The sequence below is a fragment of the Rhinolophus sinicus genome, chromosome 2 (assembly GCF_057876585.1).
Source record: "Rhinolophus sinicus isolate RSI-liver-muscle chromosome 2, RSI-T2T, whole genome shotgun sequence".
NCBI classification, from domain to species: Eukaryota; Metazoa; Chordata; class Mammalia; order Chiroptera; family Rhinolophidae; genus Rhinolophus; species Rhinolophus sinicus.
In genome coordinates this window covers 2,442,160-2,469,611 of record NC_142502.1, presented here as the reverse complement: position 1 = coordinate 2,469,611, position 27,452 = coordinate 2,442,160, and the positions used below count along the sequence as shown (strand labels likewise).

Sequence of the window (27,452 nt, the reverse complement as noted above, 5' to 3'; positions counted from 1 at the left end):
TCAAGCGAGAGGCGCCCTCCGGCGGGAGGAGGAGCCGCGTGCGCCTGCTGTGGACGCCGCACAGCCAGGTGCCGGCTGTGCCCGGCTGGTGTCGCGGTCACTGATGCACACAGCGAGATGCGGGCCGGACAGCAGGGGGGGCGGGGGCTCCGCGGGACGTCCCAGCGCCGCTGCTAGCGACAATCCTTCAGAGGCGGGAGGCTCAGGGAGCGCAGGGCGTGTCCCCAGTCCGGGGCGGAGTCCTGGCATCGGAGAGAAAACCCTTCACAACCTCTGGAGGCCTTTAAGATGGTGCAGCTTCGGGTAACCCTGGTGGGCTAGCCTCGCATTCTGCTGTCCCCTGAAGGCTGGCTGAACTCAAAGGTGGGGCAAGACATTTCGGTGAATCACTGTGCTTTTAACTTTACATAAGTAATGCCATTGCTGACAGTCATTTCAAAATTAAAAACCTGGGCAAAATGTCCAGTTTCAGTTACATCATGATGCAGGAAATGTTAGACATTACGATCTTCGGCGTGATGGCTGTGAGCAAGGCAGCATATTCAGTGCTATAGCAGTGGTCCTAAATGACAGTGAGACATCTTCGCTGTCTACTTCTAGTTGTAGAGACATGAGAACAGCCCCGCAATATTCGGACGCGGGTTGATTCACAGCAATTACAAAGCAATGTGTCAGTTTCACCTAAGCAGTCCCCGCATTACTTCAGAATTATCAATTGTTTACAGCTCCAAAAATGTTTTTTCACAGGTGTTGCTTTTCTGGGCTAAGCAGGTTGTGTTGTGTTGCAACCCGTGAGCCAGAAACATTCAACGTGGGTGACTCACCTGTGCCTGGTGCCAGCAGCCCCAGGTGCACATCTGCCCGCCTCTGCTGACCCTGCTGCCAGCGGACACAGTCCCCTTCTAGTCCCATGTGTTCCAGCTGAGATAGCTACTGGGTCAGCGCAGGGGTGAAACGTGACAGGTGACCAGAAACATTTCTCACCACAGCTGGGGGTGAGGGGAAGGTTTGGGTTCCACGATCTCCATCAGCACCCCCGAAACCACCCCATATGTTTACATATTCTCGAAAAGCTATGCAAATGCAGCTTCCAGCCAAGTCTCCAGCTGTCCTCACTCCCACCAGGACCCCAAGTGTGGCCTGTCTCTCAGCAGCTGCTCAGGGGGGACATGTGTCTGAGACAGTTTAGGTCCTACGAGATCTGTCCTAGGGATTGAAAGCAGCACACATTTTGTTCCAGGTTTAGCATTTGGAGGTGGGTGGGGACTAGGGACGCAAGGGGCGGTGGCCAGGAGAGTGGCCTGGAGGCACGATGAAGATGCTGCCGACAGGATGAGGCTAGAAGGGCAGGGGCCAAACAGCATTCTTGTGTGCACAGCATGGGCAGTCAGCGGCGGAGGGAAACCAACAGCACACCCAGTTCTTCCAGCAGATCAACAGCTGTGACCGGGTCAGCGATGGGTCCCCTTCCCTAACTCCTAGCACGCTTCCAAGTGATGACAACGGGTGACAGTCAGGTGAGGGCGGGTTGGTGTCTCGTAATTATAATCGCTAATCTATATTGATTGAAACGCTCCTGACTCCTATTACTATCTCCATTCTACTGGGACATGGGTGGGGGGAAGGACCCTAACATCCCAGTGGGTGAGGAGCCCCCCCCCCAGCAGTGAGGTTCCGGAGCCCCCATACCTGAGGTCAGTGGGTGGAGGATGGATTAAGCAGCCATCACTGCCCACACTAGCAGAAATCGGGCATTCCTCCAAGAAGAGAAAGCAAGATGCAGACTGACATCTCTCCAGACTGTTCACTGGGCTTCTTCAGGTCCCCCCTCCCTACACACCTTGTCCCGTTCCAGAAGCTTGGAGACTCGGGAAGTGGTAAGTCTGCCCAACCTCTGGGTCAGAAAAGTAGATACTGAGTGCCTGTTGGCCCGTCACCCAGGTCAGCTCAGAGGGCCTCCCTGAGGGCCCTGGAAGGGCGTTGTGTGGGGACGAGAAGTTCCTGTACCTCGTGGTGAGCCGCTGTCCCAGGAGCCACAGGGAGCATGGCATTTCTGCCGTTCTGAGGTCTCCAGACTCTGCTAAGGCACCCACATGACAGCATAACTGCTTCCTGCCAGGCCTCTTCTACTTGCATCCTTCAGCTCTTTGAAAATTAGAGGGTAGAAAGCCAGGTGTGGGCCTGGGAGGGGACACAGGAAAGCTACATGTCGCCAGCCATGTCACAGGCGCACTGGCTGTTAAAGAATCCGTTACACACACATTCTATTTGGTCAACTTGAGTAGCCGGTGACAGTTAAGAGTAAGGAACGTTACACTAGAAGACAGCCAAGTTTACATGCAGAATAAAAGACTTGATGGAAAAGTGATTAGAGTCAAGAAATAGAATCCAATTCCACTCGACACTTACATGGGGTTTTGGATAACAAGCCCAGGACGCAGCTGTGGGGACAACTGTTTACATATTGGGTTGTGAGACTAGAATGCTAGAATACTGTGGTCTGCTTCTGGGAGCACTGGAGTACAGGAGTCCATCTTTCCTGATTGCATTTCATCTTGAGGGTACGAAATTTATTATTTCAAATGAGCTGGTTGATTTGAAAAGACATAAGCCAGCTCAAATATATGTATTCAGAACGGTCCATATTTTTATGACATTTAATTTGTGCATTACATTTCATTTTCAAATTTCAAATTGTCCACACTTTGGGAGTTAATGGTAATTGTTTCTCCTACTATTGTGTCCCAGTTAAGTGTATGGATAAAGACTTCTTTATAAAAACCCTTTAAGGCAGTTCCAGAAGGAGTTAAAATGTATGTAGAAAACATTTCAATCACTAAAATAAAATACCAAGAAGATTATACCCACGCCCAACTGAAACTACAGAAGGTTCCAGCTCCCAGGTTTGAACCGAACTGGAGTTACTGAAACTGTGGTATGGCGGCCCTGCTCTGCAAAGGGCCACTGACCTGGTCACAAGGCACTGCCTGGATCCCATAGGTATCCAGCCGGATGCACGCTACTGCCACAGACACCCACGTGCTCAATTTGTCATTACATGGATTCCCAGTTAATAAAAGATGAGCCAGTAACGACACCATAATACCAGGAAATCCTTCTAAGAAAGTTTCCTCATTAACGTATTAACTTCTTGGTTTTACTAAGGCATATAATACTTCAATGTGCATTCAGAAAACTCCAAACAGGAAAACAAATCGGCAATCTCTCCCCAAATGCTATACTTCATTTCTATGTTTTGATTCAAATAATTTACTTGACATATAGCAACAAGGAGTCAAACATCTAGAACTAAAACTGCATCTGAATTTTAAACCATGGAAAGCTAAGTCCAGTTTTAAAAATCCTACTTGATTACTGAGAAGTAGCGAACTTGCTCAGCAACTAAAAAATACCTCAATTTCTTCTTCTAACATTGGTTTGTTACTACGAAAGGTTTTGGGAGTAGAAGAACATTTAGAAAACTGTTCAGATGTGATTTACTTTAAGTCTTGCTTTTTTTCCCATCATGAGATAAGAATCACGTTATCTGGATACCTCATGGCAGCCTCCTGGTCCTTACAGGAAAAAGCCAACGTTTGCCCACGTCGCCCCACAGCGAGCACGCGGAGAGGCAGACCGTCTGCCCAGAGCGCTCCCCTCCCGGCCAGCGCGTTTCCAGAACCCGTTACACTTTTAGGACTCAAAAAGCTTCTGTTTTGTGGCCTCTATTGATGTTAGCCTTATTAGAAATTTAAACTGAGACTTAAAATAATGTTTAGTACATTTAAAAATAATAAACACATTATGCTAACAATAAACCCATTGCACTGACATTTTTAACGACAAATCAACACTATTTTCTAAAACGAACCAGCCAGAGGTAAGTGGTGGACTCTGAGCTGGGTCCTTGAGCGGCCATGTGTCCAGAACCTGGCGATGCCACTGTGTCGCGCAGCAGCAGGACGAAAAGCACAGGCAGTGTCTTGGGGTTATTACCAAAGTAGATCCTGAAAGGGTCTCGGTGACCCGCAGGCAGGTCCCTGGGCCACTGTGAGAAGGGCGGCGATGGTCGGTGGTGAACAAGGACGCAGCACTGCACACACGCAACCACATCTCCGCTAGGAGGCCGGCTCTGCACGTGGAAAGCCACGCAAGCAGTGGGCCTCTGGGTCCGCGGAGTGCATGCGCGAGTCAACCACCCGGAGATGGAAAACATTTGCCCAAGTTACGTCACTGCTGACGTCACCACGAAGTTCGGCCCACGATGGCTGCGCCTGCACTGGACGTGTACAGGCTTTTTTTCCCTTGCCATAATTCCCTAAACAGTACAGTGTAACAACTGTTCGCGCAGCATTTACACTGCATTAGGTACTACAAGTAACCTAGGGATGGTTTAAAGGACACGGGGACGTGCGCAAGTTATGTGCAAACAGTAGCCATTCTGATACAGGGGACTTGAGTGTCCACGGATTTCTGTATCCGAGAGGGTCCTGGAACCCATCAAGGCCACCAGGGACCCCTGTAGTTCGTTCTTTAACAGCCCGGAAACAAGTGAAGCAAATGACGTGAGTTTACACGGGAAGCAAAGCCACCAACCCCATTAACGACGACGCGCCTTAAGTTTCTATCCACGTGTCCATGGCAAAGCGTGGGATTTTAGGTGTAGTATTAACTGCATTCACAAGCCTCCCACACGGCTTCTAATAACATGCACGGGACGTGCGCGCTCATGAACTCTTACTCAGAAACATGGCTCGATGACGCTTACAGGAAACTGACCTGGAGAAACATTAGGCAAAAGCTGGGACACAGCTCCAATCATCGCAGAATGAAAAAAATGACACCGAGGACAGACAAATTGCGGGCACTTCCCTGCGGCCTTCTGTCCACAGAGCCCCGCGCGAGTGTGCCTGCCCGGGGCGCAGCGTTTGTGCCAACGAGTTTAACTTGCGGTTGTCCCCCCCAACCCCCCCGGCCCCCACAAAAGCATCTAATTGTCAACTGTCCGTTGAATGATTCACTTGAAAGCAAAAGAGAAGCCCCAATAAGCTGGCCTGGGATGGGGGAGCGCGAGGGGGGCACAGGCAGGCGCGGACTTCAGGCAGCCCCACCCCGAGAGCTCCCGCGCAGGCGTCACGTTCCCCGCAGTCCCAGCTGCAAGGCGGCTTTGTGAAAGCGGCGCACTGCTTTAAATGGTCGCGCAGACACTTCCACAGCTGGTTTCTAATTCAAGAGATGGTTTAATTTTAAAGAGAACAGCAGAAGTTCACGTTTCCTGAGGCCACGGCGTCTGGGGATAAAGAACATAAAGGAGTTTGCAAACGTGAACGCGAAGTTTGTCTTTGCCCCTCACCATCTGGTGCCGGCCCCGTGAGTCCCTTTGAGACGCACGACCAGGCAGATGTGTGACCTCTGTCAACCAGCTGCAGGACCAGCCTGGAGCCTGAGGGAAATGACTGGAAAGAGGCTGGGCTTATCCTGCGAAGGCTGTGGACCTCCGACCACGACAGGACCTCTTCCAAAGGGCCCCCCATCCTGACAAGTGGGCAGGACATAGCCCGATGTGAACCATCTCAGGTGACCACCAGGGGACTGGTGTGGAACTCCGACTCCCTGGGGCAGAGCGCAGCACAGGCTTCGGCTGACCTTTCACAGCCGTCCGGTCCTGCTGGCGACACACACGCATCATGTCGCCCGTCACAGCCACGGGCTCTGAAGCCCATCACTAGGTCCCTCCCCCCTTTGTAGGGGCTGCAGCAGCTCTGAGACCCTCCGGCTCACGTGGGGCCAGGCGGTTCACCTCAGTGGGCGCGGCAGGCTTCCTTCACGTGAGGGGAAGTCCACCGAGGCCCATGACCACCATGCCTGGCACAGGGCGCTCGCTCACTGACCACCACCTTTCCAGCACCACACACCCCGGGGCTGCCACTGTTGCGGGCAGGTGGCACCCAGGCAGAGGGCCCCATGAAGCCTGGCCAGGCAGCACCCGTGTCTCTGGCGTCTCCCCAGCACCACCTCAGTGGCCTTAACAGTGTTCTTCCCGGTCCTCGAGGCCGAGGCCCCACCTCAGTGGTGGACACCTGTCCGGGGTCTTCTGCACAACACAGCAACAGCTTCCAGCTGGTTCCGGGCACACGCTCCAAACTCACTCCCACAGGGGCCTCTTTGACAGGTCCGTCTGCTCTCTGCTCATCGCAGCCTGTCCCTGGACTGGACTCTTGTCGGGACTCTCCTCTGGCGCTGCCCATACCTGGCTCCCTCCTCCCACACTGACTCCTACCTGACCCCTATTTTGGTCTGTGTGAACAATGCAGGGCAAAAGGCCAGCAGGTGTAATAATTCCATTTCCATTAAGAACACAGGGCTACCTGAAAGCAGTGGCACTGGCGTCCCCGCGTCCTCCTGGGGAAGGTGTGGGACGTGCTGACAAACCAGGCCGCAGAACTCCACACGGTGGGGAGCCGGTCTCTGGACGCAGACAGGCCTGGCAGACCTGCCTCGGCTGAGCAGCGGCCACGTCATGCCACTCCAGACAAGTCCATTCACCTCGGCTGGTTCCAACCGCCTGACCCTAACCCTGACCCTGACCGGGCGGTGAAAGGAGGGCAGTCTGCCTGGGGGGTGCTCGCACACGCCTGCTGGCCCCTGACCTGAGAACTACAGTCTTTTATTCTTTTACTGCTGTCATCTTGCTAATTGTCTAAAACAAGCTCCTCGGGGTCAAACTCCAGCCCCTTACGTGTCCCCTGTGCACACCACCCCCATCTCCTTAGACGCTCTGCACACACCAGGCTCCTTGCTACCCAGCGTGCCCACTCTGCCCTGCCCTCTGAACTCCCAAGATGTCCTGTGACTGTCTTCCAACAACTGGGCCCGTGCCTGCCTCTCCCACACAGGTGTCTAGGGTGGAGGATGTGGCATTTTCATGTACCACCACCACCTGGCTGGCTGGCTGCTGCGACTTCCTCCCTGTCCCTTCCCCTGCCTCCCTCTCCAGCCTCAGCTCCCACCCCTGTGCTGACACCCTGTGCTGATCTACCCCCTCCCAGCATCACATCCTCTCCTGCCCTCTAGAACATTCTCTCCGGGCACATCCACTAGGATAACTACCCAAGTACCCCTGCCATCACCGTCTCCAGAGCCCTGCTTACGCCAAGGCCAGTGGGGCTCTCCTCTCTGCCCTCCCCGCTGCCAACTGCAGTTCAGAAGCTCTGTGGGCAACCAACTTGACTAGGGTCTGCCTGTGGGGCTGGGGGCAAGGGTGGGAGAGCTGGCGGAGGAGGGGAGCCTGCTCCCCACAGCTCCACTCCCAAGCCCCATCAAGCAGGCTCTCCCTGGGGCCCAGCAACAGCCAGGGCCTTCCTCCCCCGGGGCTAAGAGCAGCTTCTTCCTTCTTCCTGTGTGGCTGCCTCACCTCTCCACCTGGCTGTCAGCTCTCTTTGCACCTCCACAACTAGTGCCCACATCACACCCTCCACCCGGACTTCCTGCATGCTGTTTGCAGAGGTCCACCCTGGGCGACACTTCTAAATGTCTTATCATTACAGTCCTATTACCGTTTACAAGTTTGTACCCACAAACACTATTAGGGCAGGATTGCAGCTTACTCTTCTCCAGGAAAACTGCCCAGTGCCGAGATTCTCCTGGCTGAACCAAGGTACTGCCCACTTAAGATACTGTAAATGTGATCCAGAAGAAGTTATTTTTCCAAGTGTGGGTTTATTTCAAAATTGTAAAGATTTATATATTATTTTTATTACATATAATAAGCAATTTTTAAAGTAAAAAATTTCACATTTAAATTTTTTTAAAAAAAGACACTTAAACTATCTAGACATTTAAAAAGAGCCCCAAAAGTTGACTATATCTTGCAGCACAGGTTTATCCTTAAATATTCACATCTCAAATGCTGTTTAGAAAAGATTTAAAAACTGGCTAAACATCTACAACTAACTAGCAATGATTAAAATCTTCTCTTTGGAAGAGCACATTAATGACATATAATGAATTTAACATGACAAGCGTGTAGCATCTTAATCAAGCATGTAGTCCTACCAGTACACAAAACGGTCTTCAGCTGTCACTGCAGTGGTTTGAGGAGTAATTACTGTACCGGGAAAAACGCACTTCACCAAAAAAACAGTACATCAATTTTCAAATGCTCTTTTTGAAGAGTTTCTGATTTTCAACTTATGAGAGAAGAACAGCACTTAATCACTGCGTCCCTGGTGGAAAAAAGGAAGACAAAGTGGTATGACAATGTGCTTCCCGGGCCAACTCAGGGGACATTGCTGCCAGGAGACCAGCGCACCATCACCTGTGTGCCAGAACTCGGCGGGAACCCAACACGTCAGACTTGAGATTGAACTTGAGTTCAAGAACTGAGACTTGGAAAAAATTTGTTAATTTCCGAAATGGCACTTATTTTAGGAAATCTTTACCAGCACATACACTAACCTTAATAAGAAAAATTTAAATGCCAAAACAACTTAACAAAGAAATAATTTTTAACAAGAAATAACAAACTGGATGTTACAAAGCAAAATGCTTATAACTGCATGCTAAGAAGTCCCAAAAAAATCCATGTGATAAATTTCATTCAACTTTAATAATTTTTCCCAAACGAGTTTGTTTGAAGTATTACTTAATACTTTTGTTCATTCCGGTTATTATTTGTATGCGGACTGTTGAACTGGAGACCCACATAGGGGCAGACACGACTCACTGCTCTGAGCCTGTCTGGGGAGGGGACACCTTTCTAGGTGAGCCGGTCCTTGGTGAGCAGCAGTAAGGGAGCTGCGGCACATGTCCGAGGATGGTCAGTTACATCTAGCGCTCTGCTTCAGCCTCGCACCTGTACCGGACCCGGGCTGGCTGGTTCTCCTTATAAGGAGATAAGGAGATATCTCCTTATAAGGAGATAATTCATCAAAAAAGAACTATCCACAGGAAAATAGACTTTCTGCCAATCTCCTTCATTGTTCACATGAGGCATACAACCTTCCTCTTTTTCACAGACTACCTGTTTGCAAATTTTACAAAGAAGCTAAGCTGTGCCTCAACAGAGTATTTTTCTGAATCTGTCAGATTTAAGATTACTATTAGTTTTGTCTTGCCCTCCACAACTAAATTAGTACATTCCTCTGAAAAAATATAAATGGCAGTTACCTCTTGACATATAGAATAAATATGTTTCTACTGGCTTAAGACAAACATTCATGTATCAGACCTCATTTTATCACTAACTTCCCTTTATTTAGTAGAATTTTGCTGGAGTCTCCACATCCTATTTAATGAATAGCTGCAGTCATGGAAGGATCCAGAACTCTTGTCAGAGTTCCCTAACTACACAGGTGCAGGTGTTAGAAGCAGGAGTAAAATCTGCTACTATGTTCAAAATGGCTTCACTTTATACAGAAGCTTCTTTGTATCCATCTCATTTAAAATATTTCCTTTTGGGAAGAAAGTCAAAGCCAACAAAAAACAACAGCCTTCTAAATAACATTTCAATGTGAAAATTATTAAACTTCATGCATTTCTGTGCAATAATTAGAGCAGCAAAAACAAAATGGAATTGAAACATGCTTACCTTGCAAATGGGATGTATGACAGACTATACCTGCAAGAAAAAGCCATTTGTTGAAATTTAATTTAAATGATGCTTCTCTTTATGCCAAATGGCCACATTCTACCACCAAAAAAGTAAGGCGGCACGTGGCTGCAGTGATGCTCCAAGTACCACCCCAGCAGCAGCCCCAGCTGCAGCCGGAACTTGTACAGAATGCAGATTATCGGGCCAGACCCCACACATCCTGAATGAGAAACTGGGTTAACAAACTCGAAGTGCCTCTGCTGCCTGCTAAAGTTTGAGCTTATTATTAACCAAAAGGTTACCCGTTTCAAGTTTTTTTTAAATAAAAACAAATAATTTGAGCAGAGACTGCATTCTCCTTTAGAGAGAAATCAATCATTAAATACAGATGATGCAATAAAAAGCAACATACTATAGAAAATGACCAAGGAAATCAACTAAAACGTTCCCATTTCACTGAAAACGAGCAAAACTCCTCCATAGTGCTCCTCTGTAACATAGAGAACCGCATTGAACTGTCATTGAAAGCACATCGGTCAGTGGAAAGGGAGAAACAGTTACAAGAAAGACTGATCCTAGACTGGGTACCATCCAAAAGGAGATTTAAAACAGCAAAATCAGGAGGGGCGTTACTGACTGCTGGAAGGAGCAAACAAAACTTAGCTCTGCAGAAAAGGAAAGACACACTTAAAAGTGTTTTATGTGTGAGAACACCTTCCCGGTCTGACCCGGAAGCGTGCAAGGACAATACATCCAATACCAGCACACTCGCTGGGCCTTTTACTGCAGCCCACGCCAGGAAAGGGGCCAGGAAGGGGCCAAGTCTGCTGGGGAGCCGGGGCGGCTGAGGACCGGAGGCGGAGGAAGGACCAGCCCAGGGAGAGGCTAGAAGCAGCCGTCTGCCACTGACGCTCCCATGGCAGCTGCAGGGACGGCAAGGCCAGGGTTGACTTCAGAAGAACCTGCTCAGTGCGGAGGCAGTGACAGTGCCAAGGGAATGGCAGGCCCCCGTGCCCTCAGGCCTCTCCGCTGTGCGTTCAGACGGCACCACCTTCACGTCTGAGCACTTCTCTTTCACGTACGAGCATGGTGGACCTGCAGAAGCAGCGCACCCCACCCCGTCCCAGGTCTCCCTGCTGCAGTCACCGTGGGACACGCGCAGACTTCACGCGTCTGACCTCTCAGGTCCGTCCCCTCCCCACTCCGAGGCACCCACTTCAACCGCCAGATGAAATGCCAACGACTTTCCCAGGCTTCTAGGCTCAGAACAAAACGCCTGGCACTGTTTTCTAATCAGGTGAGACTTACCAGGTCATCGACAAGAACTGCAATATGCAGAATAGTACGGCCAGCCCCTTCTTATGCCACTAACAACAGCAAAAGAGAAAAATAATGAGTTAAGAATTTAAAAAAATATTTACAAATATTGTTTACAACCCAGTTCAATTCTTCCCCTTCAAAAGTGTAAGGTGACAGCTCCATTTATTTTATTAAGCTTTAGTATGAGAAATATAAGATTCAGTAGAACTGAAACAAATATTTCATAAGCTACCGTTCCTTTCTAAAATTCTCTGTATCCATTCATTTAAATACTACTCAATCTATGGCGTTACGTAAATGTTACTGGAATCACTGTGCCCAGGCTGAACACATTCAAGCTGGGACGTTAGGTCCTTAAGTCAAGGCCAACACTTGTCAGACCCACACCCAAAATCCCACATAGTTATTAGATCTAGAGCCTCTGTCGAATTTACACATTTTACTCATTCTCACTGGCTCCTTGTCTTGAGTTATTTTTTAAAGGAAAACTGCATTTTATTGTTTCCTAGAATAATGTACAATAGTTTCCATGACTTTGGATGGTCTATTTTTAGAATTCCTTGTCCATTTTTATTGTTTTTTTACTTACTTCTTTTACTTCTATCTACTTCTAAACAAACAGGCTGCTAGACCATTCCCAAACCAGAAATCAATTTTCCACAGGGATATGCAAAAATTGTTCAGCATATTCTTTGAAGTCCACATTGGGAAACGAGGTGTAAATCAATTCTCATGTAACTGATGTTTAGTCCTTACATCATCAAAACTGAAAAGCAAACTAAGACCTTCTCTGAAAGAGCATTTCTAGAACGTCACACACGACCCTTGCTTCCTGGAAATGTATAGTTTTTTGGTTAGCTCCAGAACCACCTGAAAGCTTCCTGGGACGCAGACAGGGAACCATAAATAAAGAAGAATCAGTCGGGTGCGTGATCAGAAAGATGAGCTGTTTACAGTGGGACTTCTCTAGGCGAATGAGGAACGGCCCACCCTGCCCGCAGTGGTCTAAGGTTCCTGGATGCGCTTTCGTCTCCGTTCCATTCATTTGTTTGGGTTTGTTTTCTGGCCCCTCATCAGTGGCTCCCTCCCACGCTGGCCGGCAGCAGAACCTCTCACAGCCCAGGGACCGACAGAGGAGCCAGCCCAGCCTAGAGGTAAGGACAAACTCACCCTTGTCTGTTTCAGATGTACAGTCTACGTAATCACTAATGGGATGTCACCAGGCACAATTTTAGGGACACCCAATCTCTGGTGGGTTTGAAAGAAGCCAGACTTTGAGCTCCTTTCAGGTAACAGTGTGATGACTATCCCCAACGAGGGACCAGGCTAGTAACAAGCAGGCATGGAGGATGTAACTTACCCAGAGAGCAGCACACAAGGTAAAGATGAGACACAACTGGAGTAAAGGAAAGAAATTATGGTAAGTCTGAATCCCTTCAAAAGCTTCATAAAAATGCATAAACTAATCTGCACTCATTTGCATGATAACAACATACTATAGAAGAAAATTAATGCGACCACTGCCTCCAGCTGTACTTACATATTCCGTGAGGATCATTTTACTTTAAAATCTGTGACTGGAGTATTCCCTGGCAAAACGGAAACAACTCGAAAATGATCCATTGATGCCTTATGTCAACAGAAAGAATGCCCGCAGAATGGTTCAGTGACAACAGCTGCTCTTATGAACGACTGTGCTAATGTTTAGTAACAATACTGCCAACAGTTTATGGCACGTGCTAACACAGCAGCTTCTCCTTTACTTAGCTTTACATAGGAATCTACTGGAATGATTTCCATACATCATCATTCCACATCTCTGTGCCCCCCAAGGAGGCAGGTGGCAGCAATGGTGACAGGCAGGAGGTTTGGAGATAGAGACCTAGGCAGCTCCCAGCTCTGCCGCCTACGGTCTGTGTCCCTGGTTAAGTCAGTTATCTGGTCCAGACCACAGTTATCTTCCCTTTAGAAGGAGGGTGATACCCTCTGCCTGCTCTACAGGGCTTTGCAGGAACAAATCACAATACATGGGTAATGCGCTTGAGTCTGGGGCTGGCACTCAGAAAGTGCTGAGTGGCAGTATTTCTTTACCACCACTATTAGGCCTAAGCTCAGGTCAGCAGCAATGAGGCCCTGCGCAAAGCATTCAGCTAGAAACGATATGACTCAATCCATCACCAAAGTTCATCATATGAATAAATAACCATCTCTTTGGGGAAATATTTATGTTTCTAACTGTTTGAAAAGCCCTTTGAGTTCATGCTTATTTATGTAAGGCAGAATGCATTACTAAGGTGGGTTCCAGGATGTCCTAAATAAAATGAATCCACATAAAATCTTGGTGGAATATAACATTGTTACAGTCTAACGGTGTAAGATCATTTCTCAGCAACCCAGACAAAGTTCAATGTTAATATATATGCGGCTTTACCAGCTAACACAGGAAGTTCAAAATAACTGGAAAAATAAGTAAAATGGCACTAACTCTGATGAAGCTGAATAAGGACATAGATAAAAAATTAGGCTAAAAAGTTTTTACTCTGGGAAGGAGGGAGAAGGTTCACATGCTACAGCTGAAAACATGTCCTTACTTACAAATCTACAAAGATTAGTTGTGTTTGAAAAGCAAATTAATAGTTAAAAGGACAAATGAGCTAATACTGACATTTAAATTCAAAAACAGGCTTTAAGGACAAAGAAATCTGCAAGAGACGGAATAAGCGCGTTAGGATCAGAGGCCTGGGTGGAGGGGGACCTGGGCTCCCCCTGCCTGAAATACCCACCAACCATCAGCTAAGAACCCAAAGCGCATGACGAAAGCTGTTTCCAAGAGCACACTTGTTCACAGACAAAGACATCACTGAATTCCAGCCGCCGCAGCAGCCCGGACAGACCCCGACGTGAAGTGCTTGTCAACTGGTCAAACAGGGAAGCGACCACACCAGAGGACAGGCTACTTAAATCAATGCCCACTCTCCCCGAGATGACTCAAATGGAGGCAGAGTGATCTGTCTTCCAGCCCACCCTCCACAAGCACACAGCAGTCCATTAGGAAACGTTCTGTGGGGCTTGACGGTGAAATACATCCAGTTCTAATGTGCATTTTAAATACAGAGCTGCAATGTTAGATACATGCAAAGAAAGTTGCATTTACCCAGCCCATCATTTTAGGTAACACTGGGTAACTCACGCTCTTTAATCACACAGCCTGCATGATGTAATCATGACATGCCACACGAGAAATATGACAAAGGACTGACATAAAAATGCGCAATTTTTTTTGTAAAATAACAATGCAAAAATACTTCAATAAAGGTGTTTTTCTGATTTTCACTATTTACTTACAATCATAATAATTGTTGCAAGCAATCTTGTTGTTTCAAACATCTTCTTCAGCTGCTTCATAGGCCCCATTAAAAAGCACGTGCTATTAGAAACAAAGAGGAGAACTGAGCGAGGGACCACCTAACCTGTGTGGTCACATAAAAACAAACTCTTTCAAGAAAAGAAACCCTGGGTTCGTTTATTTAATAAGAATCTCTCACTAAATCTGGTTAATTTTCCCTTACTATCAAAAGCAAACTTTAGTTTTCTATGAAACATAAATGCCTTTTGACAAATTATTCATAGTGGGATTTTATAGCCACCAGTGAGCCAAAGTGGTCCCAAGCTGACAGGCTGCCTGTCAATATGTTTGTTGTCTGCCAATATCAGTCACGATTTCCTGTCTGCGCACACGTTACATGTCAGCACAATGCAAGGCCACCTCCACGAGTAATTAACTGTCCTGGAAAGTCTCTCATAGCAGGTCCACAGGCACTGCCAGCTCCGGCTTCTTTCAGACCCCGTCGGAACCGGAACCACCACAGGTACGAGCCCTCACTGAGCTTGGCCTTGACTCACGCCTGCTCACTTGACAATACCTCTGACCCAGAAAATTCCAGAAGAAACAGACGGTCACCTCTGAAAGCTAAGTGCACACAAATGCAGAGCTCATACATGTGACAACCACCCCAAAGATGGGACGTCAGCACCCCAAAGATGCACTCAGAGAGGACTGCCCAAGGCCCAGCCCGCCGCGCCTCTGCCTCACCACCCCGCCTCCCCACACCACTGCCACCCCGTCGTCCGGCTAGGCCACTGGTCATCTGACCGACCACCTGCCTCACGGGGACACAGGCTTCCCAAACTAGGGAGGGGGCTCAGAGGACGGGCTGGGGGGAGCGCGTCCTCACCTCGCCAGGCACAGCCCCAGCTGTAAGAGGGGTGCTAACAGTGCCCCCCTCATAACTGGGGTCACAGACACAAAACGCTGCAGACAGTCCCTGGCACACAGGGACTGGCTACTCCTACCATGACCACTCCGTTACGGCAGCTGGCACACAGCAGGTGTCAGTATTTATTAAAGAAATACATATTCTGTGCTGAATTCACAACATGTCAGAGCTCTAGAAATAGATCCTATTAGGAAAGTCCTCAGGAGAGTGATAGCAAACGAAGTATTTTAAGAAGCTAAATTTCTGTACATACCTTGCTAATGCAGCAATATTTCCAAAGGTGTAAAACACTGCGAAAAGCTTTAGGCCACCAGGAAGCCATAGCAATCCAGTTCCCTGAGTTAAAATATTATAGTTATTTCAAAATAATTTTACCATTGTAATGGCTTAAAATTAAATGTGCTACAGTAGTAATATAAATATATAATAATACACATTTTAAGTATAAATGTGCTTGCATATACTGATTATATCATTTAAAAAAGCAGTTAATTTTCAATGTTATTTCCTAATTTGAATCTTCTGTGTATTTGAATGTAAGTCTATGTAAATGAGCCATAACACAACTTTCTTTATACATGTGAGTAAACTCACACTACTTAAATTAAACTGTTTTTAAATGGCAAGTTAAAAAACGTTAATTAACATCTCAATTACTAACTCTGCAGCTAGTTTGATTTTTTTTAAAATTATTTTAACAATCCATACCCCCCCAAAATGTTACTTTCTGCATCTTTGTATTGGTCTCTGCCCCTTTCATCAGGTATCTGAATGTGTCCCACCGGAAGTCTCGGAGCAATCCAGGTAAAGCGCACTGCTTGTGGGTACTAAACGGGACTACGGGTCTGGCACAAATAGAAATGAAGAAGCCACAGAGGCCTTGACTCACGAGGATGGAGAAGACGACGCCGCTCGCGAAGCAGATGGCAAACCACTTCAACCTGGTGCTGAAACTCAGGGACGAGGCGTCCAGGGCCTTAAGGAAGAAGCGGGTTAGGACCTGCCCAGGCCCCCACTGCCCAACCGGTCCTCTGCACTTCCTTCTGGGCAGACTGCGGATCTTAGTGTTACTTTGCATGTGGTTTAAGCATATGGAGATCCCGCGGTTGGGAAGGGAACTACAAACACGCTCTGGGGACCACGAGGGCCTGAGGGACCACTGCTAGCTTTGGCAGGTGTGACAACAGAATTGTGCTCACGTTTAAAGCGCCCCTACCTGGGAGGGACAGGATATGCACACTGAGCTGGATGAAATCACATGAGGTACATTATAAAATACTGTGATTTCAAAAACTAGAGAGGAAAGATGCAACCAGACGGGCAAAATGCTGACCAACGCTGAGGCAGCCCACACCTCTCTCAGCGTCTGTCTGAGGTCGCTCAGGTGACATGCCCTACGTGCAGAGCCTGAGATGGGGCTTCCTGTGCAGCAACTGCTGGAAGCGAGGGGAGCTGGACAGAGCACGAGGAACCGAGCAAGGGTGAGTGTCAGCTGGAGTTCAGCTTGGACCTGCAGTGTCAACGCCTGCCCGGAGCAGGGCTGCTTCCGGTCCCCACCTCCTGCCAGCTGCTGGGGCGGAGTGGGGGTGACTGCGGGAGCTCCGAGGTGAGCAGAGGCAGAGCTGTGAGCCACTGGGGGCGGGTACACCTGCCTAATGATGGGGCCCTGGGCAGCCACCAGCAGTGTGTATCATCAGACACACCGTCAACTTGGCTTATTAAGAAGAGTCATTCCAAACAACTCAGAAAGCCCTGGGTACCTCCCGACTGTTACTAAAACGCAGTTTTGAGATGATAATTTATTCCAGAGCAACGACGTTCCTGTGTGTCCTGCGAATTCTAACCAAATTAGAACAACACAGAAATTGCTCTGCATACTTTATATGGCACGACAACCCGGCATGCAGAATGATTCAGCACACACATTCAGATTACTAAGTGCACTATTAAAACTTATTTTCCCAATAGGGCTGAAAAAGTCTCAACAACAGCTGTTTCAAGAAACTAGATATATGCAGTAAGACTTTATATACCAAAATTTAAATTTCTAGCTTATATTACCATAGATACTTAAAATAAGACCACATGCTTATCATGTATTTTCAAGAATGAAGTAAACACAAAATTTTACATGCAAAAGCTGAAAATTACCTGAGTAGATTAATCTTTGAATCCTTATGCAGCATGAAAAGTAGATAAAAATAACTTAATAAAGACTCTGTCACAGTAACACATCACTTTTTAACACACTTCAAATGTTCTTATATTTTTACTTTAATTCAGACATTCTTGTTGCCAGTGATGTCATCTGTTTACAACAAAACTGATAACTGGATTTTAAACAAAGAATAAACCTGCCTATAAAAACATCTAAACTTTATTCTTTCTGATCAGGAAGAATATCCATCAATACAGTTTAATTACTAGAACAAAATAAGCCCTGAAGACGGCACATCACACAGGAAATGACCTACTGGTTTGTAAGGAAATGGAAACGTCATTAGGAAGAACGATTTCTAAACGGTCAGTGTGAGCACAGTGAGGTGAGGCTTAAGGAGACGAAAAAGCACCCAGTTTTCCTTTTTGTCACAAGCTCAAGTCACCCCGTGGTCCACAAGTCCAACCGTGAGTTTGCAGCAGCCAGTTCATTTTCCTCTCAGCGTGCTCCTTGTATAATCGGAGGGATTTCCCTTATTCCATCTGCCATGCGATGAAACCTGTGACAACTTACTCCCTTTGTAAATATGGAATATTCAACGCACAAGCACATGACTTGTCTCAAGCCTTGCAAATTGCCCTGGATCCAGAAACAAAGCACAGATTTCCTAACTCCTAACTGGGCAAATTACACACAGTTTCAACATGGGACAAGCTGGCACTGCATTCTCCCTGCGGTCCCTTCCCCTTACTCGGAGGCTCATCCATGAACAGCCACCCTACTGTCCTCGTTTGTCACCTGCAGCTCTCTCTCCGAGTCACTCTCTCTTGCTCAGGACCCCGATCCCAGGCCCCACTCGGACCCCGCAGGCTTCGATCGTGTCAGCATCCACAGGGACAGCCTGGCCCTTCCGTTCCTCACCCCCCATCTCAGTGGCCTTTTCCTGCCACTGCACTCAGTGACTCAGGGCAGTCGTAGTACCTGAAACTGCTCTACCCCAAACTTCAAGCGGCTGCTCCCTGACCCGATGCCATCCCGGGCACGCTGAGCCACAGGCTCCTGCCTCGACTGGCCTGCGCCTGTGCCCTTTCTCCAGCCCACCATCCTTCTCCCCCTCTCAGTGGACGGCACGCGGCACATCGCTTCCATGAGACATTTAAACCTTTCTGCTGCATCCATCAGGCAAACCCCATGACTCTTCCTTCCTCTTCCCCGGGACGGAGTCACGTGGCACGCCTCGGGCACCATAACCCCGTCCTCATCAACTTCTGGCCTGTGTTGTTGTCTTCTCTCTACCACCTGCCTTCTCTCTGCCACCCCAGTTCAAAGCCCCTCCATTTCAGACGCCCAGTTCTTGCCCTGACACTTCCACTCGCAGCAGATAACTTCCCTTTCTCACGTAGAAAACGGAGGCCGTCGCTTGCTGCTCCCAGACCACCAAGGCACCTCAGGGACGTCCTCTCGTCCTGTCCTCAGGTCACTGCAGAGCAGCTAAGGTCAGCCTGGCCACCCCGCCTTGGATCCCACCCCCTCGGCCTCCGCAGGGACTCACAGGGAACTTACGGGCTGCTTAGCCCTCTCCAACAGTGAACGTGGCTTTATCCAGGTTCTGTCCCTGACACCGTTTCCATTAACCTTCACATGTGCTGATGCGTCCTCCATTTTAAACCAGCAAAATGCTCGCTGATCCATCCATCCAACAGCCACCGAGTGCTCCTAGTCTAAGTGCTGGGTGGGGTCCGGCCCCGGTGAGAAGGTGTCCCCGGCCACTGCCCTGCCCACGGCGCGTGGTGCCGGGGCCACACTGCAGTGCCTGAGGATCTGGGGTCAAGGACTGGGCCTGGTCTGCCACGCCCTCTCCCGCGTCTCACTCCCGGCCCAGCACCCCGTTTCCGGGTCCCTTTATCTGCGGCCCTGAGCAGGGCAGGACTCTTCTTCCACCAAGGCCTCCTCCCAGGGCACGTGGGGACCCTAAGGACACCGTCCTCCTCTCTGCCTCTGCCCCCTAAGGGAGCCTTCCCACTGGCCTCTCCTGACCTCAGGGTCCACTGCCCGTGGGGCTCCCTCAGCAGGGAGCAGACCCCCAGCCGTCCGCACCCAGTCCATGGGGGAAATGGGCACTCCTCCAGTGTGAGCCTCTTGCTAATACCATCGCAGAAAGTGACTTCAGGCTGAATCAGCCCTTCTCTTTGGGGCTTGGGGCTTTAATCCACCCCTCCGACACCTGAGAGCCCAGGTCTCTCTCCCCCAACTCGGCTGAGCTCCTGACACTAGGACCCACAACAGTGAACACGAAAGGGTCGCTGTCTTCCGATAAGCAAGTGCCCATATAACAAGCATCATCCCATGAAGAGAAACTCGCAGGTCAAAGGGCGGAGCTGGCCAGAGACGCGTGACGTCAGCAGATCCATCAGTGAAGGCCCTTCTGGGAGGTACAGGAGGAGACCTGAATGAAGTAAGGGGTGCCCATCAGAGCGAGAGCCCCTTCTTCTCGAAGGAGCTAACCTGGGAGCTGATGGGATCCCCTCCCGGGCACATGCCAGGCACTGTCCTTGACCACCCAGCTCCAGCCCTCACGCAGCTCAAACCTTCCAGACAGGAAGGCTGCTTCCCGTGCTTCACGCCAGGGGCTTTCTTAAGACCCCCTATCCCTTCCTTGTCACCGCATTGGACGAACCCCTCCCTCCAGCCACTCCGGATGGCGCTCTCCTCCGAGTCCCAACCACCCCACCGGCTGCTCCTTCTGCGTGTCCTCGTCGGTCTCCCTCTTCCTGGAGATGAAGTGTCTTCCTAGGCCTTCCCCTGCCCTTGTCTACACGTCTCTAAGACCTGGCTCAGGTCTTATGATGAAGGAATGCGTCATCTCTGCGCTCACAGCTGCCTGGCATCTTCCTGTCACCTCGCCTGAGGGCCCCAGAACTGTGGCTCCTCTGCCTCTCCCCCGGCCTCCAGGCCACCTGGGCGGGAGGACGGAGCCGCCCAGAGCTTCCCTGCGCCCCCTCACTCACTGCCTCGCCCCCGTCCTCACCCCGCCCCCAGCCTGTCTCATCCAGTCGTCCACGCCCGTGTGCGTCCTGCCACACTCCCAGCACACTCCCAGCCATCCTAACCACCATCAGAAACTCCTCTGCACCCTGTCACCCTCTTCTCTGATCATTCGCCACCTCCCTCCTCGGTGTGCAACGTGGTCCCCCGCACCCTCTCAATGGGCCTGTCTTCTCCTAAGCATCCTGTACCTCTGGGCCAGGAGGTGGGCTAGGTGACGGCCCCCTCCTCACTGGCTGCCACAGTTTATATTTACTAGTTTTTAACTGTTCCCCCCAATTAAAATGTACATGCCAAGTGGATGAGGGCTTTGTTTTGGTCGCTGCTGTAACCCCCGCATCGTGAACAGGGCCACACATGCGGAGGTACTAAGAGTTGCTGAGTGAAGGAATGGGCCACCTCTGAACTCACAGCTCCCGTCCATTCGAATCGCTCCAATCTTTAACCAATGACGTGTCTACGTATCTTTCTCCCCTCCAGACGGTGGGCTCAAGAAAAGGGGCTCTACGGCCTTCACGCCCCCAAGGTTTAAAGCAGCTCAGTCCATCAGAACTGTCTGCGAAGGACTGTCCCACTCATGCGCTGTCCTAGGCACAGCCACTCACACAAGTGCCTCATGTGGCCAGTGTGACTGGGAAAGGATTTTAACTTGTATTCAACTTTAATTAATTGAAATGTAAGTAGTCAAGTGTGGCTATGGCTGTGCTGTGTGACAGACCTCGAGTGTGCACTGGAACACAAAACAGTGGTGCAGGAAATGCGCTGGTAAGACATTACCGCCCTGTTGATGCTTCTCGTGTTACTATCAGGTTGGTGCAAAAGCAGTTGTGGTTTAAAAGGTTAAAAACTGCAAAACCGCAATTACGTTTGCACCAACCTGACACTTAGATGGGTTATTGCAGAACCACTATGATCTGTCAAACCGGTTACAGGGTTCACCGAGTAGACGCCTGTCTTCTAGTCTCCGAACCCCCCAGACTAGCCCGGAACGCTGCCCACAAGATGTGCTGAATAAACAAGACAACGAAGGAAGTTAGGAAAGGGCACAAACAAAACTTCTTTACGTAACGCTATTCCATTGTAAACGTTCCCACTTCGGTGACAGGCAAACAAGACCTTGTCTGCATGCAAATAAAAGTACTTACGAAGCAGTTCCTGCTCCACTCCTGTTTCACTCCCTCAATAGAGGAAGTGACCCTCACCAAGCCCGTGGGTGAGGCCCCGGGACACGGGCTTTAAAACACAAAAATGTCTTACTAGGCTCAACGCCTTAACAAGCATCTTTCACTTCAGTGTCACTTCACTTCCCCGTGACCTGGATTTGTACCTCGTCTCCCCGCTTCCAAGAGCCACACCCACCGCCCGGGCCCTCATTTATCTCCGGGGACAAACGGAGGCAGGAAACCTGCAGAGTTCGGCTCCCGGCCGCTCGCGGACACCGCGCCCGCCCCGCACGGCGCGCACAGGCCCGCGCAGAGCCCGCACCCGGCGCCGAGAGCCACGCAGAGGCCGGGCGGGCAGCGTGCGGGCAGACGGGTCGCCTGGCAGAGGGGGCCGACCGGGGCGCGCGGCGGGTGTCTCAGTGAGCTCCGTGGACACCGGAAAACCCCCGCGCTTCCCGGGGCGGCGGAGCCCTCCCGCATCAGCCGTCCGCGCACAGGCGGCCCCGCTCGCCCACGCTCCGCGGGCCGGACCCGGCACACGCTCAGCCCCCTCTGCTGTCGCAGCCGCGGCCCGGGGGGCGGGGAGCGCTGGGACCCTGCGGCGGCCCGTACCTGCGAAGTCAGGCCCTGCTCCTCGTCGTCCTGGCCGCTCAGGACCCGCCGCAGCTTCTCCATGGCTCTGCTCCCGGGGCGCAGCGACGGCCACTCGGTCGCCCGCCCCTGGCGCACTCGGAGGAAACCGGAACCGGAGACTGCTCTAGGTAACCGGAAGTGCGGATCACCCGTTTCCGGCCAGGCCCCTGCGGCCGCCGTAGCAGCGCGCGCATGCGCGCCGGGGCCCGCCGGCCTCTCGGGCTCCGAGCCGAGCCCCGCCGAGCCTGGTAGGCGGGTCCCGCGCTGCGCTGGTTTCCGGCCGGCTGGCTGAGTGGGCGTGGTCACGCGGGATGCAGAGCAGCCGCGAGTCACCGGTGCTCGAATTGCAGCCGTCGCCCGTCACCTGGAGTCGGCACAGCGGGCGCACAGCCGCTGCTTGTTGGGTGAACGCAGTCGCCCGGACGCTGGGCGCCGCTACCCCGCCCGGTGCTCAGGCGCTCGCCCAGTCGTGCTGCGGCCCAGAGGTCCAGGGCTGCAACGCGACGCCGGGCCTGACACTGAGCGGAATCCGGGGCCGACGTGGGAATCCTGACTGACAGGCGGGGTCCTTGCGGGCAGCACTCTGGGGAGCGGGAACATTTAAAATGGGACAGTATTACGTAAAGGCCCTTTATTTGTCCCTTTCCTAGCTTCCTTCCTTGTCCTACTTATTCAGCACATCGTATTCCGGGCTAGTTCTACACTGAAGTTTTCCAAGCATCTTCGCTGGACGGAGCCGGGGAGCGAAGGGCAGGCTCTGGGGCAGGCGGCTCCGTGCCGACTTCAGCCCCGCCGCTGCCTGTGCGGTGGGGACAAGCGCTCCCCCAGCCGGGCCTCATCAGCACGTGAAACGCCGACCTTGCGGGGTTGAATGAGAGTAGAGTTCACATTATCTCAGAAGAAACGGAGCGAGGCTGCCGTCCTCCTTTTACCTTGTGAGAGGTGTTGACTCAGTTCACCTTCCAACTAAGCATTGGAGAGTGAACCCCTGCTTAGAAGAGGAATAGCTGATCCAACACATCTGTCCAGTTTTAACATAAACTGCAATCCTTTGAACCGGGGTTTACCGCTCTCTGGCCAACACTGGTGAACAGACACTAGCGCATGGGGAGACGGCTTTTTTTGTTTTTGGCTCTTACTCTCCACCGTGCTAAGGAAAGATTAGAAACGAGGGCCTGGACAATATAAAGTCCAGAGTATCTTGCAGCTTCCCCGAAGTGTGTTACTCCAAGGGCATCAAACGGTAAGTTCTGCTTTTTGGCTGGTTAAGATCATAGCGAAAATGTCTTGTTTCATTACACCACCCACACTCTTCCCTAAAATCTGACAAAAGGTGGACCCCCCAAAACTTTTATTCTCTGTCCTGCGGCCTTCAGTACAGATTTTATCTCATCTCAATTAGGTGAGAACATAGAAGACTTCCAGAAAAGCAGGTCATACACTTCCTATGATAAGAACAGTCCAATGCCCAGCATTTTTCAGGCAGAAAATACATTTGGCCTATTTATACTAAAGTGTGAGATCTTATCCTTTGGTCCTTAACTGAAAAAGATCAGAAAATAGATCAACATCTGTTGTAAAAATCATAAACCTCTATGCTTCTATTTAGTAGAGTACACCTCTAAGTACTAACATTTCCCTTTTGAAGTGTAGTGACTTCAGTTTTCCATATGCGGGAAGATGAGATAAAGGGATACGTCTAGTGGTGGGGATTCACCTTTCCAAGGATATATGAGGTTGCACCATGTGAAATTGTCAATGTCCAACTATTTTTAAGCTACAAAGGGCTATTCCATATGTTTCAACCTGTACTTGGGTATAAGAAGTCTTGCTTAGAAAATAGTATTAAATGTTTAAGAATGTTTTTTGGGCTTTTCCACTTCTCATGCTCTATGAGCCAAGCTCAAGTTTCCTAAAAACTACTGCACAGTTTATTGAAGGCATAACCCTTATTTAGATACTGAGATGATGAGTGATGGTCTGGGTTCCCGAGTCAGACTGCCTGGATTAGAATCCTGGCTCCCTTGTTTTGTGTTATAGCTGAAGTTTTGGGCAAGTCAACCTAAATTTCTGTTTCACTTTCTCACATGTGAAAATCAAGGTGATAATAGTTCCTGCCTTTCAGGGTTGTTATGAGGATTAAGTAAAATAATACTGCAGTTGACCCTCTTCATTCACAGGTTCTGTATTTGCCAACTTGCCAAAATTTGTAACCCCCAAATCCATGCTTGCAAGTACTTTCACAGCCATTCAAGGGAAATGCACAGAAAAGGGAAAATTTTGAGTTAGCCAAGGCACACGGTTCCTCGGAGGTAAACAAGGTGACGCTCTGCCTTCTTGGTTCAGCTTCTTCTAGAACAAGTACCCTTCTTGTGGTCCATTTAGTGCCATGTTTTTGCATTTTTGTGCTTTCTGTTGGTGATTTCGCTGTTAAAATCGGCTCCCAAGCGTAGTGCTGAGGTGCCGTCTGCTGTTCCTATGCACAGAAGGCTGCAATGTGCTTTACGGAGAAAACAAGTGTCAGAGAAGCTTCGTGCAGGCCTGACTTAGGTGTTGTCGGCCATGAGTTCAATGTTAAGGAATCGCCAGCATGTGCGAAATAAGGTGTCTCTAAACAGAAACACATGAAACGTTATGAATTGACTGGTTGAGGAAAATGTGGCCAGAGACCCACCGGAAGCTCACCCGTGTTTCCTAGGAGCGGTGCTTCAGATTTCACTGGTGCCGTGTTTGTGGGGACTCTGTGGAACAGAACTCCCACGAGTGACGAGGACTGCCACGCCGACACAGCAGGGCCTGCCACTCCGAGTGCTGAGTACCTGCTGTTGTTTCGTCACGTGGGATTTCTGCTCCTCGGGATCCCTGTCTCCCCAACCTCGTGAAATACTGAGCAGTCTGGACAGAAACCTAAAGTGAGCCTGTACCTCTTGCCTGTAAACCTAGACAAAAATCCAGTAGCTTCCGTCTTCCTTTCTGCTTCTCAGCTACAGAGCTTTCCAGAGCCACCAGCCGTCACAAACACAAGGCAGCCCAGGCACAAAACAGGAGGAGGTGCTAAGTGGTGAGAGGCCAGGCGGTTGAGACTGGCCCACATGGAGCTGAGCACCGCTCCCATGCTGCTTTCCTCCAGGCCCCAGAGGAGTTTAACAGACTCCTCTCCACACTGAAATCCACCCCTCCTCCCCACCCTCTTCCCTTCACCTGACCACAGGAAAGCGGCGAGGGAGTGACATGAAGACAAGTTCAGAGGAGAGCTAGTCAGCGAGGCCAAGGTCACCTTTCTGGGGGAGTGGCCCATGGGGAGTGTGTTCCTTTCTACAGGCCCAGCCCACCCACAAATGCAACACTCCGTCCCACTCAGGAAGTCCACCCCCACGGGACCTCAGGCACAAAGCACCACCCCTCACACCAGCTGACTTTGGTACGCGCTTGGTTCCCAGAGGGTTTCTGCGGAGAGGAATACCGTAAAGGTACGTGGGAACCTTTCCTCACCGGCGACACTTGACGCATTCTGAAAGAACATAGAACCTTTTTAATTTCTTCTTCCCATCTCCATGATTTCATACACTACTTGGTGGAAATGGTGAATGTGTCAAACACTCTCCAGTGAAAATGACACCTGAAATTGAGCCCCTGTGCGGTTACAGTGTGGGACGGATCTAACAATATTTAATCATCAGTCATTTACTGTCTCATAAGCTTATCTTAGTCACTTCTATGGACATGATAGCAAATCCTGGTACAAAAAGTAACAGAATAGTTTTCTTTCTTAAGGACTGAGACCCCAGAATGCTTTGTGAATGAGCAAAGTCAGCTGCCTATGGGGGGGCCTGTTGCCATAGTTACCGGAGTGCCACGCGGCAAAAGAGTGGAGGAAGCCAGGCCCTGGGCAGAGGGAAGGACTGGCTGTCAAGGTGTGGGCGAGAAAGAATTAGGGATAATTGCTTAGGAGGAATATGACTGAAACGAAAAGGCAGGAGACAAACCTTTAGAAAAACACAGCCTTAGTTCTAATAATGCTTCTCATTTTTCCAAAGAGACATTAATTCTTTTCTATCGCATTTCAGTGTTTCTGTTCCTGACATCAGCCCTGAAACAAAGTGAACTGTTCCCACAGCCAGAAGGCGATGGGAGGAGCGTGTCCGATGGGAACGGAAAAGTAGCCCCCCCCCATCACCACCACTACCATCACCACCCTCACCACCGTCACCATCACCACCACCACCACCATCACTATCACCACCGTCACCACCGTCATCACCGTCACAACCAGCATCACCACCACCAGCATCACCACCACCAGCACCGAAGCCAGCGGCAAACTGAGCTGATTATGAGCGACCCCCCACCCTAAGGGAAGGCATACAGATAGCAGGGGCCCATCTTGACTCCTACCCGTCCTTCCCGTCTGGCCCGCTGGCAGCCGTTCTCCACAGCTGGCTGTGCAGGTCACTGTAAACCTGTTCCTCTCACTCCACTTAGAAAACCTTCAACAACGCCCCCACTTCCTCAGAATAAAGGCCGCATCTCAGCGCAGTACACAGAGCTGGTCGTGATCCAGCCGCTGCTCTTCTCCCCAGCCTCATGCAGGACCATATCTTTCTTTCCACATCACATGCATGTGCGGTGTCAACACACAGAGACTCACATGTTCAGCCTGTGAAAGCCATACCTACATGCCTTTCTACACTCTGGTCTCACGGCTTCAAATCTTCCTCCCCACACCGCCGTGTCCCCCACCCCAACTCCGCCAAGCTTCCTTTCTTGGCCAGTTCCCACTTGACCTAGGAGTCTCCTCCTCAGGGGAGTCTTCCCAGGCCTCTTGAGACATGGCCAGTGCCCCTGCCCCACACACCGCCCTGTCCATCCCAAAGCAGACTCAGCAGTCGCTCTGCTGACCTGCGGCTGGGACAACCCGCAGCCAGTTAGTGTCTAAATGCCTCATTAGTGTCCAGGCCCCATCCCTAGGCACAGAGCCTGGCATAGGACAGAAACTTGGCAGATGTTTCTAGAATGAAAAAATGAGTAACAATAATAGAGCATATTAAAGGATCTGAGGCATAAATTGCCTCCAGATGCCATCAAGGGTTGACTGTAGGGGAGAAAATAAATCTTGGTGTCAATGAACAATTATGTGTTGAGTGTGTCGTGTGTGGCAGGCACTGCCCAGGCTAGCAGCAGAGGTACACAGATGAGGCCTGTGATGGGATGGCTGGGAGAGACGGGTCTATTATTTAATCAGAAACAACGGGAGAACTGTGCTA

The 27,452-nt window shown here is 50.1% G+C and overlaps 1 protein-coding gene and 2 long non-coding RNA genes across 5 annotated transcripts; 1 reads left to right on the top strand and 2 right to left on the bottom strand.

Moving 5' to 3' along the window:
• Positions 1–7,699: 7,699 nt before the first annotated feature.
• Positions 7,700–22,323, bottom strand: SFT2D1 (SFT2 domain containing 1). Its single transcript, XM_074333810.2, has 8 exons — positions 22,168–22,323; positions 16,079–16,165; positions 15,443–15,525; positions 14,258–14,339; positions 12,273–12,308; positions 10,901–10,959; positions 9,590–9,619; positions 7,700–8,225 (listed from the first exon to the last, which is right to left on the bottom strand). The coding sequence occupies exons 1-8, from the start codon at positions 22,228–22,230 to the stop codon at positions 8,186–8,188; spliced, it is 480 nt and encodes a 159-aa protein (XP_074189911.1). The 5' UTR covers positions 22,231–22,323; the 3' UTR covers positions 7,700–8,185.
• Positions 17,446–21,896, bottom strand: LOC141571737 (uncharacterized). 2 transcript variants are annotated; one of them, XR_012496822.2, is made up of 3 exons: positions 21,538–21,896; positions 21,270–21,399; positions 17,446–19,793 (listed from the first exon to the last, which is right to left on the bottom strand). It is a non-coding gene; the product is annotated as an uncharacterized LOC141571737 (long non-coding RNA). The 2 variants fall into 2 exon arrangements; XR_012496821.2 differs by having other exon boundaries at positions 21,270–21,896.
• A 2-nt stretch (positions 22,324–22,325) lies between the features above and the next one.
• LOC109434934 (uncharacterized) lies at positions 22,326–26,929 on the top strand. Of its 2 annotated transcripts, none has more exons than XR_002135901.3 (3): positions 22,326–23,431; positions 24,887–25,658; positions 26,256–26,929. It is a non-coding gene; the product is annotated as an uncharacterized LOC109434934 (long non-coding RNA). The 2 variants fall into 2 exon arrangements; XR_012496829.2 differs by having other exon boundaries at positions 24,369–25,658.
• Positions 26,930–27,452: the final 523 nt, after the last annotated feature.

What these genes read in the sequence shown, in the direction of transcription:
- SFT2D1 (XM_074333810.2), bottom strand. Translation starts at nt 22,230, where the DNA reads ATGGAGAAGCTGCGGCGGGTCCTGAGCGGCCAGGACGACGAGGAGCAG. An exon ending in AGCAGGGCCTGACTTCGCAG is followed by an intron (nt 16,166 to 22,167) that starts GTACGGGCCGCC and finishes TTCTTCCTTAAG; the next exon opens with GCCCTGGACGCCTCGTCCCT. An exon ending in AATATTGCTGCATTAGCAAG is followed by an intron (nt 14,340 to 15,442) that starts GTATGTACAGAA and finishes TGTTTCTAATAG; the next exon opens with CACGTGCTTTTTAATGGGGC.